The 22,144-nt window shown below is 45.2% G+C and overlaps 1 protein-coding gene across 5 annotated transcripts in view; it reads left to right on the top strand.

The window, feature by feature from the left end:
* The window catches only part of TAMM41 (TAM41 mitochondrial translocator assembly and maintenance homolog), a 666,331-nt gene that overhangs the window by 17,232 nt on the left and 626,955 nt on the right, over window positions 1-22,144 (top strand). For all 5 annotated transcript variants that reach the window (XR_011023981.1, XM_068253613.1, XM_068253614.1 and 2 more), the window contains exon 2: window positions 14,079-14,261. Coding sequence is in view for 4 of the 5 variants with exons in the window: in XM_068253613.1 (XP_068109714.1) it covers window positions 14,079-14,261 (183 nt within the window). In the remaining variant the exon portion in view is untranslated. The remainder of the gene's footprint in view (window positions 1-14,078; window positions 14,262-22,144) is intronic.

Genomic DNA, 22,144 nt, shown 5'->3' with positions numbered 1-22,144 from the left:
ATTGATTGCCATGCATGACACGATGGGTATCAGGTCTGAGCAGCAATCATTGACACCTCTGGACGAGATGTATGAAGGCTTGGCGGATCCCCAGTTCAGGTTTATCCCAGTCCATAATACGCTTAAACTTATGATTAAAAAGAAATGGGATAATCCTGAAAAGAGGGCCTTCTGGCCCAAATCCCTCTCCAAACGGTACCCTTTCAGTCCTGAGGACCAGGGGTTTTGGGGTGTTCCGCCTAAGTTGGATCCATCTTTCTCAAGGGTGTCAAAAAAGACTGACTTGCTCTTTGAAGACTTTGGGAATCTTAAAGATCCAATTGATAAAAAGATGGACAATATCTTAAGAAGAGCATGGGAATCTTCTTCTCTAACGTTTAAGCCTGCCATAGCCTCCACAGCTGTAAGCAGATCTTTAAAGACCTGGCTTTTGGAGGTACAGAACAAGATTTCTTCTGGAGTACCTAGAGAGGAGATTTTAAATGACTTTCCTAAAGTTTTGAATGCTTCTAATTATTTGATTGATGCCTCAGATGATACGGTTAAGACAACTGCTAGAACTACAGCTTTAGTTAATTCAGCAAGAAGAGGAGTATGGGTGAAAACTTGGAGTGGTGACACTGCTTCAAAGTCAAAGTTGTGCGGCATCCCATGTGAGGGAGGTTTGCTTTTTGGCTCAAAGTTGGATGATACCTTGGACAGAACAGCAGATACCAAGAAAAATTTTCCAATTAAAAGGAGACCTTTTCAGAATAAACGTCCCTTTCGTCCTTCATCCAAAAACGAGCCAGATCCTAGGTCCTCTAAGGGTAAAAGATGGGCCCCTTACAGACCACAAAAGCCCAGATCCAATTTTGTTCCCTCAAAAAAGCCTGATAATCAATGACGCCAGGATCCCAGTGGGGGGGGGAGAGTTGCAAACTTCTTCGAATTGTGGCAACCTCTATTTCCAAACCAGTGGTTGCTAAGAGTAATATTGGAGGGTTACAGTATAGAATTCAGTCATCAGCCCCCAACTCAGTTCTGTCTTACTCCCCGCCCAAAGAATCCAGAAAAGGCTATTGCTCTTCAACAGGAAGTTCTCTCCCTTCTACAGAAAAGAGTAATTCGAGAAGTTCCAAGATGCCAAAGGGAACAGGGTTTCTATTCCCCGGTTTTTCTAGTAAAGAAGCCACAGGGCAAGTTTCGTTTTATTCTAAACCTAAAAAATCTGAATCAATTAGTAAAATACAGGAGATTCAGGATGGACAACATCCAGTCAGTAATTCGTGTGTTACAAAGGGACGATTATCTAGCATCCCTAGACCTAAAAGATGCCTATCTCCACCTGCCAATACATCTATCCTCACAACAGTACCTGAGGTTCGCTATACAGATGGAGACAGAGGTAAGACATTACCAGTTCAATGCTTTACCTTTTGGATTATCTTCAGCCCCATGGTTATTCACCAAGGTGATGTCTGAGGTCCTGGCAGTTCTTAGACAGAAAGGAGTTAACATTATGGGATATCTTGATGATTTCCTATTATGGGGTAATTCACCTGATAAGGTTAACGAGCATATTGAAACTACGATAGACTTCCTACAGCATCTGGGCTGGATTATTAACTGGGAGAAATCTTCATTAATTCCTTCTCAGCTTATAGAATTTTTGGGGTTTGATGTATCTACTAGGGAGGAAAGACTGTTTTTGCCTTCCAGAAAGAAATGCACTATTTCTAATACTGTCTTCTCATTTCAGAGATCAAGAAGCATATCATTGAGAAAGGCTATGGCTCTACTAGGTCTTCTCACTGCTTCCTTTCCAGCGGTCCAGTGGGGACAGTTCCACTCCAGGTTCCTTCAACTGTGGATCCTCAGATCCTGGAACAAGTCACTTGCAGCACTAGACAAGAAGATATTAGTGCCTCACAGCATAAAGGTGTCTTTGATGTGGTGGCAGAACCACACTCATCTATCCACGGGACGCCTTTGGAGTTACCCGGTTCAGACAACAATAACAACAGACACCAGTTTATGGGGCTGGGGAGCTCACCTGAATTTCCTACCAGCACAGGGTCAGTGGTCTACGGAAGTAAGTTCGCAATCCTCAAACAACAGGGAGTTAGAGGCTGTATGGCGGGCCTTACAACATTTCAGTACACAGATCAGAGATTCTCATGTCTTGATAAAGACGGACAACAGGAGTGTTGTGGCCTTCTTGAACAGACAGGGGGGTACGAGAAGCAGGAGTCTATGGAAGCAGACTGCAAGGATCTTTTTCTGGTCAGAGGCAAACCTCAGCTCTCTAACTGCTGTACACTTGAGAGGGACGTCAAATCAGACCGCAGACTGTCTCAGCAGGAAAAGACTGGACCAGAAAGAATGGTCCCTGGATCAGGGGATATTCCAGGAGATTGTGGCTCAGTGGGGACATCCAGAGGTGGATCTCTTTGCCAGAAGGAGCAATGCGAAGTGTCCAAGGTTCTGTTCCCTTTACCCAGAGGATGCTCCTTGGGTAATAGATGCCTTCACGATCAATTGGGGGAATGCATTAATGTACGCATTTCCCCCAATCCCGCTAATCCCAAGAGTAATAAGGAAGATTATTCAGGACAGAGCACAGGTTATACTGATTGCCCCTCTATGGCCGAAACGAGCATGGTACACAGGTCTTCAATTACTAGCAGTATCAGCACCAGTCACATTTCCACTTTTACCGAATCTATTGACACAAGGACCGATTGTACATCCGGATCTGGGTCGCCTTCACCTATCAGCATGGAACCTGAATGGGAGTTATTAAAATCTAAGGGTTTCTCAGACGAATTATCACAGACTTTGATACAAAGTAGAAAGAAGGTTACCCGTGTAATTTACCAGAAGGCATGGAGAGTGTTTAACAACTGGTGTTTGGAGAGATCATTCAATACATCTTCACTCAAGTCTATTCTGGAATTCCTTCAGTGTGGGTACAAAAAAGGTCTGTGTCAGTACACTTAAAGAGAACCCGAGGTGTGTTTAAAGAATGTTATCTGCATACAGAGGCTGGATCTGCCTATACAGCCCAGCCTCTGTTGCTATCCCAAACCCCACTAAGGTCCCCCTGCACTCTGCAATCCCTCATAAATCACAGCCGTGCTGTGAGGCTGTGTTTACATCTGTAGTGTCAGTCTCAGCTGCTCCCCCGCCTCCTGCATAACTCCGGTCCCTGCCCCCGCCCCTTCCCTCCAATCAGCAGGGAGGGAAGGGATGCAGGCGGGGACTGGAGTTCTGCAGGAGGCGGGGAGAGCAGCAGACTGACACTATAGAGATAAACACAGCCAGCTCTGACAAGCTGTTTGTCAGCAGCGTGGCTGTGATTTATGGAGGGATTGCAGAGTGCAGGGGGACCTTAGTGGGGTTTGGGATAGCAACAGAGGCTGGGCTGTATAGGCAGATCCAGCCTCTGTATGCAGATAATATTCTTCAAACCCACCTCGGGTTCTCTTTAAGGTACATGTCTCAGCCCTTAGTGTCTTTTTGGAAAGAAGATTGGCACAAGAAGATCTGGTGATCCGTTTTTTTCAGGCATTAAAAAGGTTGAAACCTACAACTAGACCTAGAATTCCAGCCTGGGACTTGAATTCTGTCCTTCAGGCCTTATGTGAGTCTCCGTTTGAGCCTTTAGAGCAGATTTCAGACAAATATCTAACTCTTAAAACTATTTTTCTTCTAGCAATTACTAGTGCTAGGAGAATAGGGGAATTACAAGCACTATCCATAAAGGAACCTTACTGCATAATTTCTGAGGATAGGATAACACTACGACCAGATATGTTGTTTTTTCCAAAGGTAGTGTCTTCGTTTCATAGAAATCAGGAGATTTTCCTACCATCCTTTTGTGAGAATCCATCGAATGACAAGGAGAGAAAGCTCCATAATCTGGATGTCAGAAGGTGTCTTATTCACTACCTAGAGCGTACTGTTTCCTGGAGGAAAACGGAGGCAATTTTCGTTCTGTTCGCAGGAAGATCCAGAGGTAATAGAGCTTCCAAAACTACTTTGGCACGATGGATTAGACAAACAATTGTTTCGGCATACCAACTTCAGGGAAAACAACTGAAGACAACTATTAAGGCTCATTCTACAAGAGGTATTTCAACATCTTGGGCAGAGAGGGCAGGGGCCTCCATAGATCAGATTTGTAGAGCTGCAACCTGGTCAAGTCACAATACATTTGTAAAGCACTATCGTCTGAACGTTTCTGCAAGCACAGATCTATCCTTTGGGCGAAAGGTGTTGCAAGCAGTGGTCCCACCCTAAACCTTTATCTCTTGTATATCGTCTCATCCAGGGGTGCTGTCCGAAATGACGTTCTGGGAAAGACCTCTTTACTTACGGTAAAGTCTTTTCCGGTAGTCATGAGGACAGCACCCCTGCAACCCGCCCTTAATTGGGTGGAAAAGATAAGTATTTGTGTAAGCAGGATTTATGTCCGTGTCATCTTTTGTATTAACTGAGGTACTATGGTCTGAATGTATCTTATGTACTGCTGCCTATTGCTTATGCAAATGTTTGTTTTAACAGTTTCCTGTCCACAGTGCGGAAGGAGATGGGTCTCATCCAGGGGTGCTGTCCTCATGACTGCCGGAAAAGACTTTACCGTAAGTAAAGAGGTCTTTTCTTGTGAAATTCCCAATCAGTTTAATGTGTCACATGACCCTCTACCTATTGAAAAAACAAAAGTTGGATTCAAAATGGTCGCCATGGTTACAACCCATCTTGAAAAGTTTCCCCCCTCACATATACTAATTTGCCACAAACAGGAAGTTAATATCACCAACCATTCCCAATTTATTAAGGTGTATCCATATAAATGGCCGACCCTGTATACATACATGTGGCTTCCTCCATCCCCCTTCAGGCTGATCGGTCCCTTCACCATCTTCCCAGGCCACCTGGATCCTCTGATTGGCGCCTGGTAATTCTGCCAGTTGGTGCAGTTCCCTCCACTGGGAGCGTTCTGCACCTGCACAATAATCTCCCTGCGATGGTAGCAGGAAGGGGCATGTGTGGCCGGGCCATACATGCACAAAATGCCTCAACTGGCGAGATTACTGGGCCATCTAGTGGAGGATCCAGGCGGCCTGGGAAGACAGTGATGGACTGATCAGCCTGAAGGAGGCTGGAAGTAGCCCAGGTATGTATACTTTTTTTTTTTTTTTTTTTCATTAACTCTCAGGTTTCCTTTAAAGGATACCAGACCTGAAGGTCTCTGATGAAATGGGCATTTGTCATGTGTGGGGTGTTAGTAGTAGATACTTACCACGCCTTCCATTCCCCTCCGTCACTTGCCATTGTCTAGCTTTAAGCCCTGTTCTGATGGCCAACTCGAACGACTCACATAATCTATGATCCAGACATGCTGCGCATGCACAGTATGTTCGTTCTGCACCCTTGTGGCCGCGCTCAATGACACCATACAGGCGTGGGCGCTTCACTGTAATGTGTAGTACATATTGTGCACGCCGAGATGCAGGAGCGAGGGGAGAGAGCACGCGCCTGTATGGTGAGCCATGTGGCGCATTGGCTAGGAGTCTGGCTGCTGCATTCTGTACTAGTTGTAAGGGTACAGAAGATTATCCGGGAATCCTATGAATAGGGCATTGCAGTAGTCCAGACGGGAGAATACAAATGCATGAACTAGAGTAGGTAGGTCTTCAGCTGGTTGTTTAATTCTTGCTATATTTCTCAGATGGAATAATAAGGATTTGATGACCGCTTATATTTGGTGTCTGAGTGTTAGCTTTTCATCCAGGATCACCCCCAGATCTCCCACAGAGTCTTTATATTGCATGGCCTCTCCCCCAATTGCTAGTTTAAAGTGTACCAGAGCTGTAAAAATAACAGATTTTATAGATACCTGGGGCTTCCTGCAGCCCCATCTGCTCCGATCACTCCCACGCCGCCATCCTCCGCTGCCCACAGCTTCAGGAATTGGGTCCCTGCAGTCTGGCGTAAGAGAAGTGTGCCCTCTACGTATCTCTACGTAGCTGCTGGAGAGATACGCGAAGAGCGCACTTCTCCTGCATAGCTGTCCGCGACTGACAGGACCCGGGCAGCGGAGGACGGCCACGTGCGAGCGAGCGAGCGGAGCAGATGGGGCTGGAGGATGCCCCAGGTATGTATAAAATCTTTATTTTACAGCTCTGAGTCCTTTTTAAAGTGGGGAGAGTTTTGGACTTTACCCATCACGTGTGAACTGCCTACCACCAATTAGGGTTGCCGCGATATACCGGTATGACGGTATATCGCGGTTTCAATGTGCATGGTAATCATACCATTCACATTTACGAAATACCGGTTTTTCCCACTTCCGCTTCCGCTGCACTCTTCGTTCGCTGACAAGTGCCCGGATGTCTCTGCACACGAGCTCTCACCTCGCACTTCCCGGCAAGTTCGTGCACTCATTGGCTCAGCGCATGGTAAGAGGCGTGACCATAGCGCTAGCCGGCAACAGCAGAGGCTCGTGGCTGTGTGTGAGCTGTGTAGAGACGTGATGTGCAGAATCACTGACCGGCTGAGCAGGAATGTTAATTAGTTTGCATGGAATTCAGCGTTTGAAGTGGGGACCAGGGACGGAGCAGTGCGGCGGGCTGTGATTGATAGCACAGTGAAAAAACACGTGCTGGAGTCGTAAATGGAGCTGACAGCGGGACGGAGCAGCGTGGTGAGTTGTGATTTATAGCATAGTGGAGGGTCGCATGCAGGTCCTGGTGAGGGATGGAATACTGTCTGTGGAGTCGGCTGCAGTGTAAACTGCAGACAATGTGGTGAGAGCCAGTGGAAGCACTTAGCTCTCTTTATTGTTATTATATATTGTTCTTTATGTGTGCTTTTGAGGGGAGAGTCCTGTGTCTCTACATTTATATATAGATGTTTTTTTTTTCCCTCTCCTACCATAGTCTGAGATTCCCCTGTCCACCAGTACCTCCCCATCAGCATCACACAGTGTGAGACCCCCCTCCATATAACCCAAAAGGAAGATGCTCCATTGTCCAATAGCAGCAGCCAGTGTTTACCCCCAGTCCACTAGCATCACACAGTGTGAGACATCTAGTAAGAACCCCTTACCCACATTGACAGCACCCAGGGATAGATCTCCCTCCCCACCTGATAGCTTTCAGCGGCACTACTTTCCCATGAAGCAACACTCAGCGCAATGTTCTCCCATACCCAGTTTACCGAAACGCCCCACATGACACACAGAACTGCACCCTGTATGTACTTAACCTGTCCTATCATCTGACTGAGCACAGCAGAACACATAATTTGATCTCTCCTGTGTCATTAGTGACCTGACTGACAGAAGCAGAACAGATTTCTGCACCCTGCATGTATTTAAAGAGAACCCGAGGCGGCATTTTCAAATCTTAAGACACACAGACTTGTCCTGTATGCCTGTGTCATTGTGCTGCAGCCGCTCCCCCAACCGCGCTCTGCTATCCCCGCAGCAAAATACCACCAGGCTAGCGACAGTCTGCTTGTCGCTAGCCTTCTATTTACCTGCGGCTTTTTAATCCATCAACAGGCTCCCCCCGCCGCTAGCTTCCTCCCGGAGTGGCAGGCGGCTGCAGCACAAGGACACAGAGGCATGTCATTGTACACAGGACATGCCTCTGTGTCCTATTAAGATTTGAAAATGTCGCCTCAGGTTCTCTTTAGAGTCTGTCTAATGCCCTGTCATCTGTGACAAAGCACAGCACACATTGTATTTTAATCTCCCCTGTGTCCACTGACTGCTGCCTCAGATAAGCTAATTTTGAAAGCACACCAACTAACTGAGCACATGTTGTAATTTGATCTCTCCGCATGTTACCTGTGACCTGACTGCCACCACGGCAGATAAGCAAATTTTTAAAGAGAACCTGTTGCACTGCAGATAGCTGAGGATTTTCAGGCACAGATCATGCAAGCTGAGGCAGCAGAGATGTAGGCAGCTGTACCTGAGCCTGGACTAGCTGAGTGAAGGAGGGGAAATATGCAGGATGTTGATGCGATGGTTTTTATAAAGGTGATTGCAATGAGAATAATTGTGTAATACCGTATACCGTGATACCGTCATACCGCGATATTTTTTTTGACGGTTATCATACCGTGGAATTTCATACCGTTGCAACCCTACCACCAATACTCTGTTTTGTCAGAGTTCAGCCTCAACCACCTTATGTTTATCAAATTTTATAATTCCACTTAACAGGCATTGATGGAGACTGATGAGCCTTGTGTGCCAGTGACAGATACAGTTGTGTGACGTCTGCGTAGCAATGGTATCCTAAGCCTTAGTTCTGGCCTATGTTGTTTTTTGTAAATAGATATATGAATGCTGGCAGCATGTCTGCAGAGATTGAAGGGGTGGGGAGTCAGCCTGTCAGTGTTCACACTTTTACGATGACCACTGCCTTGCTAAAGAAACTGTGGATGAAAGTGATGGACTGGGCCAAGCATGTCTCCAGACTTAGAGACACTGAAGCGAAAAAAAAAATATGATATAGTGAATTGGTTGTGTACTATGAATAATTACTAGAAGATTAGCAGCAAAGAAAATATTCTCATATTTTTATTTTCAGGTATATAGTGTTTTTTCTAACATTGCATCATTCTATAATATGTGCAGATTACACAACACTCAGCATTCAAAATGAGTCTTTCAGAGCAGTCTATGAAGTAATGACCTCTCCCCTAGCAGAGAAAAAGTAAACATTTCACTTACAGTTGAGATAATAAAAGTCAGATAACAGCCCTCTCCACGACTAACTTAGTCGGAGAGCTTAATGGCTTGTTTGCATAGAGATAACAACTGGAGTTTCTCAACTCTTCCTGTACTGGAAACCATTACACTGATGTATCTGATCTTAATGGTTTATTTCTTAGCTGTACTACACATACAAATCATAATATAATTTTTTTTCCGCTTCAGTGTCTCTTTAAACCCTATTGAGCATCTGTGGGGCATCCTCAAACAGAAGGTGGAGGAGAGCAAGGTCTCTAACAACCACCAGCTTTGTCATTTAGGAGTGGAAGAAGATTCCAGTGGCAACCTGGGAAGCTCCAGTGAACTCCATGCCCAAGAGAGTTAAAATACCCCTGTAAAATATACAAATGCTGTAAACATGAACAGATTGCTTATTCCTCACTGACCTTAGTTATCCAGTTTTTGGCACTTCCCACTGCTGGTTTATAGTCTTTTTTTTTTTTTTTTTCATTTCAAAATGGCATTGCGGCATGCACACACTTCGTGCACATTCAGTGCATGAGATCGCATCAGTTTTGTGCGTGCCCAGTATGTCATGCCACAGACAAAGAGTGCACACGGAGGGGCAGAAGAGAAGGCAGACGTGGATGGCATGGGGCGGACAGTAAGGAGCTCAGCCTCTTCCTATCTCTCTTGAAACTAAAGAGAGTGACCAAGATCCTTAGATCTTTGTAATATTTCAAACGATTATTGTCAGACCAGTTTGGCAATAGAAAAGAAGCCAATCTGAGTCAAAAAATGATGAGTAATCAACTATTCACACATTGTAATGCAAAAATCTGAAATAATTATATTAAAGGACAACCGAGGTGACGTGATATGATGAGATAGACATCTGTATGTATAGTGCCAAGCACACAAATAACTAGGCTGTGTTTCTTTTTTTTCTTTCTCTGCCTGAAATAGTTAAACATCAGATATGCAAGTGACAGTTTCTATCTGGGTCGGGACCGGGTCGGACTGGGTCAGACAATAGCATAACCCTCACTGATAGGAAATTACAGCCATGAAATACATTCCTGACAGTAAATGGCTTCCTGAAACAGGAAAGAGATAAAAAGGGTCAATAATTCATAGATTTCATCTCTGGCATACTTCAATGAAGGTGTCATTGAGCAGAGACAATTAAACAGTAAAAATGTACAAACTAGATTTAAATATAAAATAAAACTGTGGGATATCTAAAAAAAAAAAAAAAAAAAAAAAAAAATAGCATTTTTAGGAGAAGGAGGATAGATACAATTGTTTTTCTTTATTTCACCTCGGATGTCCTTTAGGCTACTTGCACACCAAGACGTTGCGTTAGGTGCTACGTTAAGGTCGCATAACGTGCACCTAATGCAACGTATGGTGGTGCGGGAGAGGACGGTAGAGTGAGCCGCATTAGGCGGCTCTATCCGTATAAGGTCTCCCAGAGTGGCGCTGATTGGCCGGCGGGACCACGTGATGCGGAGCGAGACACTCCGCATCACGTGGTCCCGCCGGCCAATCAGCGGCCGCCAGTGCAGTGAATATTAAGTAGCCATGTGCGCGGCTACTGTAGCTGCATCTCCCCGCCTCCTCTCCGCCCCCCACTGAGCATGTGCAAACAGTCTAACGCGGCTATAGCCGCTCTAATGCCGTAGCATGCTGCCCTTTCCGAACAACTTGCAGCGTTACATGTAACGCAACGTGGGCTGTGTGAACAGCCCACTTGTGCTACATCGCTGTGCGTTGGGGGAGCGTTACAGGCGCACGCGTCTTAGTGTGTAAGCAGCCTTAAGGAAAACTTCCATGATTAAAATCCAGTAAAAACACATCATTAAAATCTCCCACTTCAAACTGAGTGTAATCAATAATTCTGTCCCCTAACAAAATATTGTACCATCTTATATAAATAACGTTTCTAAAGATACCAGCAGCAGGTAAGGAAAAATAGTGCAATCTGATTGAAAAATGTTACAAAAAATGACACTAATAGCAATCAGTGAACCAAGATTGTGTTAGAAAACAAGTGTGTATAACCACTGCAAGATAAAGCCTGTAAAGTGAAAAAGTTACAAATGAATAAATACACAAATAAATAGTACTGTGCGGGTCAGTCCGCAGAAAATAATGCGGGGATGCACATGCACACACAATGCGCACAGTATATGTGCAGAGAAAATGACAACTGTGTCCACAGAGGTATGTGCAAATGATTGGAACAGAAGTGTGCTAAAGTGCTAGGATTCGTAAGGCTACCTCCCGGTAGACAAGACAGAAGCTGTTACTTGCATGCCTGAAAATTTACTCTTTCAGGCAGCAAAATAAAAAGTTTACTATAAAGGGATTCTACTTTATAGTGTTAGGGCCCTTTTCCACTAGCAATCGCAATCACAAATGCCAGCGATTGCGATTTTTCCATTAATTCTGTTATGCGATTGCAATTTTGCATTGCATTATCCCTCTTAAAATCGATCCAGAAAGCGATTGCGAATCAAATCACTATAGTGGAAAATACTTCTCATGATTTCTGTGATAAAGTAGCAACCCTAGCGATTTAAAAAATCACTAGCGATTTTGCGATACAGCTGTGTAGTGGAAAGAGGCCCTTAATGTTGTTGGTAATCGCCTGGCGAAAGGTTAAGCAGCAATATTCCTGGAAAATCCCTGGGTAGTTTATTGGTAATGTCTAGGTGGCACCTGTACCTAGAGATGGTCATGGTAGCCTTCTTTTATTAGTATTAGGAATGGGGGCGGGAGGGGGGGGGGGTCATTAGTATTAGGAATAGTGGGGGTTGACTGTAGATACTAATAATGAGTCAAAGTGATCACTGAATTTGGAATGTTTACAAAAAAGTGAATGTAAAAGGAACCTGAGGGGAAACGCATATGGAGACTGCCATATGTATTTCCTTTTAAAAATACCAGTTGTTTGGCATTCCTGCTGGTCTTTGCACTGCTGATCTTTCTGGTCGGTAGTGTCTAAGGCCCCGTTCACATCTAAAATTGCAAAACGCCGGCGATTACCGCCTACGTTTTGCGGGAGTGATTTTTTCCCACGATTAACGCGGAAAAATCACTGGACACGCGGCGGTTTTGGCGCGATCGCGATTAGCAGTGCTATGCATGCTGATCGCGAATCGCCGGCAAACCGCTGCATGTAACACGTTTGCGGTTATCGCTAACAGCAAACACGGCAGTGAGAACACTGCCATGTGTTACATGCTACAGCGGTTTTTTAAAAAAACGCTAGCGGTTTGCCTTGAGCGGGAATCGCATGATTCCCGCTCAAGTGTGAATGGGCCCTAAATCACAACCTCAAACAAGTAAGCAGCTAATCTTGTCAGATTTTTATCAGAAACACCTGACCGGCACGCTTGTTGATTTGTCTGTAGTGAAAATTTAGATTTTTTTTTTTTTTTTTTTTTTTTTTTAAATATATTTTTTTTTTCCTTTGAAAAAAAAAAATCTGACAAACTTTTTGTGGACTATGCCGAAACCCACCGGTTTCCACTACACGGAGAATGGATGCAGAAAAACTGACTCAATGAATGCCTATGGGAAAATCTGCTTCAGAAAAATTGTGTTTAGTGGAAACAAGCCCATAGGCATTAATTGGAGTCAGTTTTTTTGCATCCAATCTGCGTGTAGTGGAAACAGGCCTTTAGGACCCATTCACGCTTGGAGGCGCAAAACGCGTGTGGTCTGCTGGCCCCCCGCATGTCTCCGCTCCCCCGGGTAACAACTGCAGAGCGACTCACCTCCCTATTGATTCCAGCGCTGGGTGGTCCTCTCCGCCTCCAGCATGTCAGTGCTTCTCCTGTAAAAGAATCATTAGAGGCAGAGCGGCTCACCTTCCTCCAGCGGCGGTGATCTGCAGACCTCTTGCGTATTGCGTGGCTTCCCCTAGTGACGGCTCATGGCAATGACTCATTTGACTCAGTAACAGGAGCCGATGAATCATTAACATGAGCGTCACTGGGGAAGACGCGCGGTACGCAAAATGTCTGCAGATCGCTGCCGCTGGAGGAAGGTGGGCCGCTCTGCCTCTAACGATTCTTTTACAGGAGAAGCGCCCAATGCTGGAATCCAGATGGAGGTGAGTCGTTCTGCAGTTATTGTTACCCGGGGGAGCGGAGACATGTGGAGGGGAGGGTGCTGGAGCCGAGACATACGGGCAGGAGGGGAGAGGGCTGGAGCGGAGACATGCGGGAGGGGGGGCTGGAGCGGAGACAGAGAGGAGGACAACAAGGGGGCTAAATGGAGCATGTACACACACACAGGGGAGGAGGAGGGGACACAGAAACACACAGGGGGGGTCACAGGGACTGGAGGACCACACAGATGGGCTGAAGGGGACACACACAGGACAGGAGGGGACACATGGGGTCAGGAGTACCAAACAGGGGGGCAGGAGTGGACACGGGGACTGGAGGACCACACAGGGACACACACACAGGACAGGAGGGGACACATGGGGTCAGGAGGACCACACAGGGGGGAAGGAGTGGACACGGGGACTGGAGGACCACACAGGGGGCCAGAAGCGGACACATAGTGAACATAGGACAATGGGGGAGAACATGTACAAGACGCTCCTAGAACATGGACGCACCAGGTTTAGTATTTTTTTTTTCCCTCTAAACCTAGGTGCGTCTTAGGGCCCATTTCCACTATCACGAATTCGCATGCGTTTTTTGCATGCAAATTCGCATAGCAATACAAGTGAATGGGACTGTTTCCACTTGTCAGGATTCCTTTGCGTTTTTCTGTGCAGAAAAAATTTGCATGGCAGAGCCATCAGAATTTGCATATCGCATACCGCTATGCGAATCGCATGCAATGTATTTAATAGGAAATTCGCATGAGGTTTGGGTATGCGAATTTTTATGCGAATTCGCATGAAAACTCGCATAGAAACAACGGAAAAGCACACCAGCACTGCCATGGTTAAATTCGCATACATCGTCATCCATGCGAATTTTCATGCAAATTCGCATAGACCCGCATCGAATTTTTACCGCGGCGATTTGCACCGCACAAGTGGAAATGCAGCCTTATATTCCGGAGCGGTAGGGTATTGTACCGTGTTAGCCATCAGTAAATGTATAAAGCTGTCTGTACCATCAGCCTGCAAGCATACAGGATTGTAAGCCCGACGAAGGCTGCAAGGCCGAAAGCTCGCTTATTCTTTTTAGTTAGCCAGTAAATGGTATCATCCTGATTTTAAAACTTCTTGCTTACCGTATATTCCGGAGCGTCTTATATTCCGAAAAATATGGTACATATAAATCATGGTCATTAATATCAACTATCTTTTTGTTCTTCATCCCTACAGAACAATATGCTGGACTTTGTGTTTGCTGTTGATGACCCTATCACATGGCATACCATAAATCTAATGCAGAATCGCAGTCACTATTCATTCCTAAAATACCTGGGAGCCAGACAGATCAACAATGTCCAAAATAAATATGGAGCAGGCATTTATTATAACACCCTGATTCCATGTCATGAGAAGGTAAGAGAATATAAAGTTGTTTTTTTTCTGCCAATGCTCATAGACTACAGTAATGACTAAAGGTATTCAGTTCTAAATTATTATTATTCTAAATTATGATTTTGGCTTTTGTAGCTATTCGCATTGAGTATCAATAAGCTTAGAGTACAACTTATAGCAATGCAACCTCCTGAAACAAAAAAAACTGTTTTTTTTGCTGTTGCAGAGTGTTACCTTTCCAACAAATTGCTTGTCAAGTTTCTGCTTAACGGCTAACTACTAAAGACTGTTGCGTGTAAAAGTCACTGCCTGGTTTACTGTTTTGGGATAAGCTCATTCTTTCCAGTAAAGCAGCATTTGTATACAATATACAGAGACAAAGTAGGAGAAAGTGCACTCAGTGAGCTCGATTCACAAAGCTGTGATGTCACGGCTGTAATATGCATAGCGTGCGGGTTAGCGCACGCACAGGTTTGTTTGTGTGCATAAAAGTAAAGGTTTGCGTGCATTAACTTCCCCATTCATGCGCTAATATATGGGTTAAGCATATCACGGCCGTGATATAATTTATCATGGCTTTGTGAATCGAGCCCAGTGTGTGAAGGGAGTTGGCGGGATAAGGTGCAGCAAGTCTGTACAAACAACAATACATGGGGAAGCCGTGTAATGTAAAGATCTGTTTATTGTAACACATTTTGAAAGGGATAAAGCCTCCCCTTCTTTTTCAGACAAATGTGCACAGACTTGTACATCACCCCTGCCAACTCTCTTGTACACCACTAGCTAATGAGTGCCTGTAGAGAACAGGTGATGCTTGTGCTGAAAGGTGGATGACGGCTTGCACATCAATCCGTCCAAAAAGGGAAGATACTCTTACAATTGCGCCCACCGCAGCCACTGAGCACCTGCATAGTGTAGAACGCTGGTGACTGCAAGGCGAGCAGCTCTATCCACAGCTGTGAGAGGAGATCAACGAAAATCGAAGGAATCCACACAAGCCTTGTTCCTGGCATAATGGGACAAAGCCGGCGAGCTGGTATATCCATACAGGTTAACCAGTACTACACTGAGGTGAGATCATTCTACGGCCGGCTGGTAACATTTTTTTTAATTCACACACTGAATGTACTTTCTTCTACTTTGTTTTCATGTATCCTAGTCTTTCTGCACGGAAATTAAGAGCTGCACCTACTATACACAGCACAACTCTGATCGCTCCTCCGGATCATCTGAAAGTTCATTCTGCTTCACTACATTTTTATGTAATGGCACACATGGATGCCTCAATCACCCCTGTGACTCCTGCCATTGCAGGGGGGCCCAGAGGAGTTGGGGGCCCCTCCACCTCCCTCTCCCCAACAGCAAGTGCAGCCAATTGGCAAAGGAATCTCCCCATTCACTGACGAAAACTCTGTGCAGGAGTGTGTGTAATTTTTTTCCTGTTTCCGGAGGCTGCTTAACCACTTGAGGACCGTGGGCTTTACCCCCCCCCCCCCCCCCCCCCGAAGGACCAGGCACTTTTTTTCCATTCAGACCACTGCAGCTTTCACGGTTTATTGCTCGCTCATACATCCTACCACCTAAATGAATTTTGGCTCCTTTTCTTGTCACTAATAAAGCTTTCTTTTGGTGCTATTTGATTGCTGCTGCAATTTTTACTTTTTATTATATTCATCAAAAAAAAACATGAATTTTGTCAAAAAAAAATGATTTTTTTAACTTTGTGCTGACATTTTTCAAATAAAGTAAAATTTCTGTATACATGCAGCACGAAAAATGTGGACAAACATGTTTTTGATAAAAAAAAAAAAAAAAAAAAACATTCAGCCTATATTTATTGGTTTGGGTAAAAGTTATAGCGTTTACAAACTATGGTGCAAAAAGTGAATTTTCCCATTTTCCAGCATCTCTGACTTTTCTGAGCATCTGACATGTTTCATGAGGGGCTAGAATTCCAGGATAGTATAAATACCCACCAAATGACCCCATTTTGGAAAGAAGACATCCCAAAGTATTCACCGAGAGGCATAGTGAGTTCATAGAAGATATTATTTTTTGTCACAAGTAAGCGGAAAATGACACTTTGTGACCAAAAAAAAAAAAAAAAAAGTTTCCATTTCTTCTAACTTGCGACAAAAAAAAAATGAAATCTGCCACGGACTCACCATGCCCCTCTCTGAATACCTTGAAGTGTCTACTTTCCAAAATGGGGTCATTTGTGGGGTGTGTTTACTGTCCTGACATTTTGGGGGGTGCTAAATTGTAAGCACCCCTGTAAAACCTAAAGGTGCTCATTGGACTTTGGGCCCCTTAGCGCAGTTAGGCTGCAAAAAAGTGCCACACATGTGGTATTGCCGTACTCAGGAGAAGTAGTATAATGTGTTTTGGGGTGTATTTTTACACATACCCATGCTGGGTGGGAGAAATATCTCTGTAAATGACAATTGTTTGATTTTTTTTTTTTTTTTTTTTTTTTTTTTTTTACACACAATTGTCCATTTACAGAGATATTTCTCCCACTCAGCATGGGTATGTGTAAAAATACACCCCAAAACACATTATCCTACTTTTCCTGAGTACGGCGCTACCACATGTGTGACACTTTTTTGCAGCCTAGGTGCGCTAAGGGGTCCAACGTCCTATTCACAGGTAATTTTGAGGCATTTGTTTTTTAGACTACTCCTCATGGTTTAGGGCCCCTAAAATGCCAGGGCAGTATAGGAACCCCACAAGTGACCCCATTTTAGAAAGAAGACACCCCAAGGTATTCCGTTAGGTGTATGGCGAGTTCATAGAATTTATTTTTTTGTCACAAGTTAGTGAAAAATGACACTTTGTGAAAAAAAAAACAATAAAAATCAATTTCTGCTAACTTTTGACAAAAAATAAAATCTTCTATGAACTCGTCATACACTTAACAGAATACCTTGGGGTGTCTTTTCTAAAATGGGGTCACTTGTGGGGTTCCTATACCGCCCTGGCATTTTACGGGCCCAAAACCGTGAGTAGTCTGGAAACCAAATGTCTCGAAATGACTGTTCAGGGGTATAAGCATCTGCAAATTTTGATGACAGGTGGTCTATGAGGGAGCGAATTTTGTGGAACCGGTCATAAGCAGGGTGGCCTTTTAGATGACAGGTTGTATTGGGCCTGATCTGATGGATAGGAGTGCTAGGGGGGTGACAGGAGGTGATTGATGGGTGTCTCAGGGGGTGGTTAGAGGGGAAAATAGATGCAATCAATGCACTGGGGAGGTGATCGGAAGGGGGTCTGAGGGGGATCTGAGGGTTTGGCCGAGTGATCAGGAGCCCACACGGGGCAAATTAGGGCCTGATCTGATGGGTAGGTGTGCTAGGGGGTGACAGGAGGTGATTGATGGGTGTCTCAAGGAGTGATTAGAGGGGGAAATAGATGCAAGCAATGCACTGGCGAGGTGATCAGGGGCTGAGGGCGTTCTGAGGGTGTGGGCGGGTGATTGAGTGCCCTAGGGTCAGATAGGGGTCTAATCTGATAGGTAGCAGTGACAGGGGGTGATTGATGGGTAATTAGTGGGTGTTTAGGGTAGAGAACAGATGTAAACACTGCACTTGGGAGGTAATCTGACGTCGGATCTGCGGGCGATCTATTGGTGTGGGTGGGTGATCAGATTGCCCGCAAGGGGCAGGTTAGGGGCTGATTGATGGGTGGCAGTGACAGGGGGTGATTGACGGGTGATTGACAGGTGATCAGGGGGATAGATGCATACAGTACACGGGGGGGGGGGGGGGGGGTGTCTGGGGAGAATCTGAGGGGTGGGGGGGGGTTATCAGGAGGGAGCAGGGGGGCAGTTTAGGGCATAAAAAAAATAGTGTTGACAGATAGTGACAGGGAGTGATTGATGGGTGATTGGGTGCAAACAGGGGTCTGGGGGGTGGGCAGGGGGGGTCTGAGGGGTGCTGTGGGCGATCAGGGGGGGGGAATGGGGCATCAGTGTGCTTGGGTGCAGACTAGGGTGGCTGCAACCTGCCCTGGTGGTCCCTCGGACACTGGGACCACCAGGGCAGGAGGCAGCCTGTATAATACACTTTGTATACATTACAAAGTGTATTATACACTTTGTATGCGGCGATCCGGGTGCTAGTAAGCCGCCGGCGCTTCTGAACGGCCGGCGGGTTACAGCGCGAGGGGGGGCAGAGCCAGTCGCCGGCGGCCGATCGCGTCACGAATGACGCGATCGCGCCGCCCATGCCCGTAAAAGGACCGCCGCCATTTGTCTATACGGCGGTCCTTGCGGGGTCTATTTCCCGAACGCCAATTGTATATACGGCGGTCGGGAAGTGGTTAACAGAACACTCTCTGCTGCCATTCGCCAACTCGTGATTACATGGGATTCAGGGACCAAGGGGGCCTCATGCTATCATTTTTGAAGGGAAGTCTTACACCCCAGATGGCACAAACATTTTAGAGAATCATTTGCTTCAAGCTTTGTCTTAACAGTTTGGGAAGGACCCTTTTTCTATTATTGCATGTTCCTTACTGTAATCTTACCCCCTGCCCTGTACTTGACTCTTGTCTCACTACCCTGTTCTGTTCCTAACATTAATACAATCTGTTCCCTCAACTTTTATTCTAAAGGTGCGTACACCCATGCGACTATAGTCGTTTGTAACGATCGTTCCCCGATCTTTACCAACGACGATCGTTACAAAAAACGAACCAACGACTATTAAGGCAAACAACGAACGAGGCAAATCGCTACAAAACAAAGTTCTGTCTTGGCGGATTTTTACCACCGACGATCGTTAGCAAAAGTGGTACATCGTTGGAAACGATCGTTCGTACCAGGCTGGACATGCACATTTCACTTTTTCTCCAAGGAACTTTACAATTTTATGCGCAGGCGCATTAAGTGCTTTTACGTGGTGTAACGTTCGTTCTAACGATGTGATCGTTACACACTTTTTACAACTAACTTTACTTCGCTCGTTCTTTCGTCAATTAAAAGATCGTTCGTCGTTGACAACGAACGATCGTTGTCGCATGTGTGTACGTAGCATAGGTCTAACCTTAAAGTGTACCTAAAGTATTTTTTATGCACTGAAATAATCATATGTACTTAGGGCCAGTTCACACTTGTTTAACCAGTTCAGGACCATAGGCTTAGGGCCGGTTCACACTTGCGGTTCTCTGCCAAACGGACCGGATGACCTGACCGGATCCGGATCGGAACCGAACGGTTCTGATCCGGATCCGATCCGGTCAGTTTGCATCAGGTGTTCATCAGGATGCGATCCGGATCCGTTTGGCAAAAGATAGTAGAAAAGGAATAAAAATGTTGGGGTCTGGGAGGTCAGCAGAAGGTGGACCTGTGGAATCAGGCCCTCCGCTGTTTAGCACTCACCTCCACCTCCGACATACTGCCAACATCTCCAGCATGTTTAAAATCACTGCTGCTCCACTCCAAAATGCTTGCCCATGTGTCCCCATCCAAAATCGCCGCTTCAATACGCATAGGAAGTAGGGTAGAACATCCGGATTTTTAGCCAGTGTGTTGTGCGCTCTCCGGTTCTCATAGCTTTGTATTGGCCGGATGGTGCAGTCCGGCTCCGCCCCGGATACGGCTGCCGGAGGAGCCGGACCAAAAAAATAGCGCATGTTGGAACGGACGCCGGAGTCCGGATCCGGTCCGGCTCCGGTCCGGCAGAACGGACGCATAGGCTTTCATTGCTATGTCGTGCGTCCGTTCTGTCCGTTCTGCAAGCGGTCCGGCTCCGGCACGGCGATTCCGGACGGCCACCGCTAATGTGAACCGGGCCTTAGTGACCAGGCTATTTTTTACAATTTAGTGTTCTGCAGCTTTAACCACTTAATGACATGCTGACTTATAAAAACATCCTGCTAGCGCCTCTTAATGGCTCCAGGACGTTTTTATAAGTCAGACAGTCCTGCTGCCGCTGCGCACGCTCCCGCGGATGCACGTGCATCCCCGTGCACGTGAAGATAATGAAAAAAAAAACCACCCCCAAAAAAATAAACCTTTATTTCAAAATGATATATTGTCACCATACTTTGTACTAGGGACATAATTAAAATCCTTGTGATAACCAGGACAAATGGGCAGATAAAATGTGTGGGTTTTATGTACAGTAGCAGTGTTTTTATATTAAAACCATAGGGGATGAAATTGGAGAAAGTGTATTTTTTCATTTTTTCCTTGTATTTCCCTTTTAAAATGCATAGAAAATAAAGTAATTACTGAAAACAAATATCAACCCCAAAAAGCCCAATTGGTGGTAAAAAAAAAAAAAAAAAAAAAAAAAGATATAGATCATTTCATTGTAATTAGTAGTGATTAAGCTATTGGCGAATGAAAGGGATGAGCACAGAAAGGTGAAAATCGCTCTTGTCCGTTAGGGTAAAAACCACCTTGGAGTGAAGTGGTTTATAGCTTGCTGCAGAGTCATATCACTTAGTAGGCAAATAGCTCCCCCCCCCCTTTCACCCAACAACAGAGCTTTCTGTTTGTGGGCTCTGATTGCTGGTGTCATTTTTGTTTATTTATTTGTATTTTTTTCATTTCTCAATTTTTTGTTTATTTCTGTAACTCCCCTCCCTCCCTCTCCCCGCCAGCCAATCAGGGTGATGCCCTCTCATACGCATCAGCCTATGAGAGGGGATCGTGATCGGAGCCTCTCTAGGGGACAGCCGAGTGACACGGCTGTCCCCAGTACAGCGCTGCAGTAGATCATAGTGCTGTACAATGTAAATAAATGGCGGTTTCCCTGTGTAACAGTCTCCTAGTGGCGATAGCCAATTATAGACTGGTAACGGAGCGGAGCTGCGTCACTCAAATGGGGATGTGCGCACAATCCCTTGTAAAACCCTGCCCCAGGACTTGGCGCCTTTCGCCGTTAGGCAGTTCTGGTGCTGCCACCTTCCCGACACCTATCGGTGTTAGGTTTTTAACCACTTCCCAACCGCCTATCAGTGGCTCAGTTTTTTGGCCTGGACCAAAACCAGAGCCACTGATACCAATGTTAAAAATAGCAGCCGTCTTCACACACTTCAAAAAATGGATCTACGGGATTGGTTTTAAAAAACTGAATGGAGTGTACGGATTTGCAGGATGGAGGGTGGAAACTGTCCTTGCGGAGTATTGAGTTTGTGTTAGTTAGCTCTTAGCTTTATTATAAAGCCCCCTGCTGGCAGCAAGCCATCCATCTAAATTTACCCTTGACAGAAACTGTAAACCCAGCTCTTCCCCAGCATCAGTGTCTCTACTATTCACACTCTTGCCAGGAACTTCAAAAGATAGGGTCTGATTCTTCTGTGTTTTCCCACACAGATAGTTTGACATGGCACAGATGTACTCCCTATAATTTTAAAATTCATATTTTTTTTTTATACTTTATGTATTTCTAAGTGCTACAAAATTCCACCCGACCTATCTTTACAAAAGTTATTAAGGTCAGTCTTACATACACACTGAGCGATTTTCACTTAAATTGCACACACAGCTGTGGAGCAAATCCAGTTCGAAGTCATGCTTCAAAGTTTGACACTTGAAATGTATTTCCTTACTAAATGAAAATATGCAATCTGTTTATTGATACGACTTATGGGCATTGAGAAATCGGCATTCCAGATATTATGTCAAATTTCCCTCCTGGATGAGGGACTGCCCCCAGCTCTGATTGCATGTCATAACCACTTCCAGCTGCACAGAGGGAATAAAATCCATCGATCCACACAGTTCTGGGTGCTATGTTCATCATTTTGTCAAATTCCATTTACTGACTGGCCAATCCACAATACTGTGGATTACTCAGCACAAAGACTTATTGGACATAGCCAAACACAGTACTTTGAACTTTTCAGACATTCTTCATCATTCTCTCTTTTCTGTATTTCTATCCAACCAATCT

Source organism: Hyperolius riggenbachi, chromosome 9 (assembly GCF_040937935.1).
Source record: "Hyperolius riggenbachi isolate aHypRig1 chromosome 9, aHypRig1.pri, whole genome shotgun sequence".
Classification (NCBI taxonomy): domain Eukaryota; kingdom Metazoa; phylum Chordata; class Amphibia; order Anura; family Hyperoliidae; genus Hyperolius; species Hyperolius riggenbachi.
The sequence above is the reverse complement of the archived record's forward strand: the minus strand, read 5'-3'. Positions and strand labels throughout refer to the sequence as shown.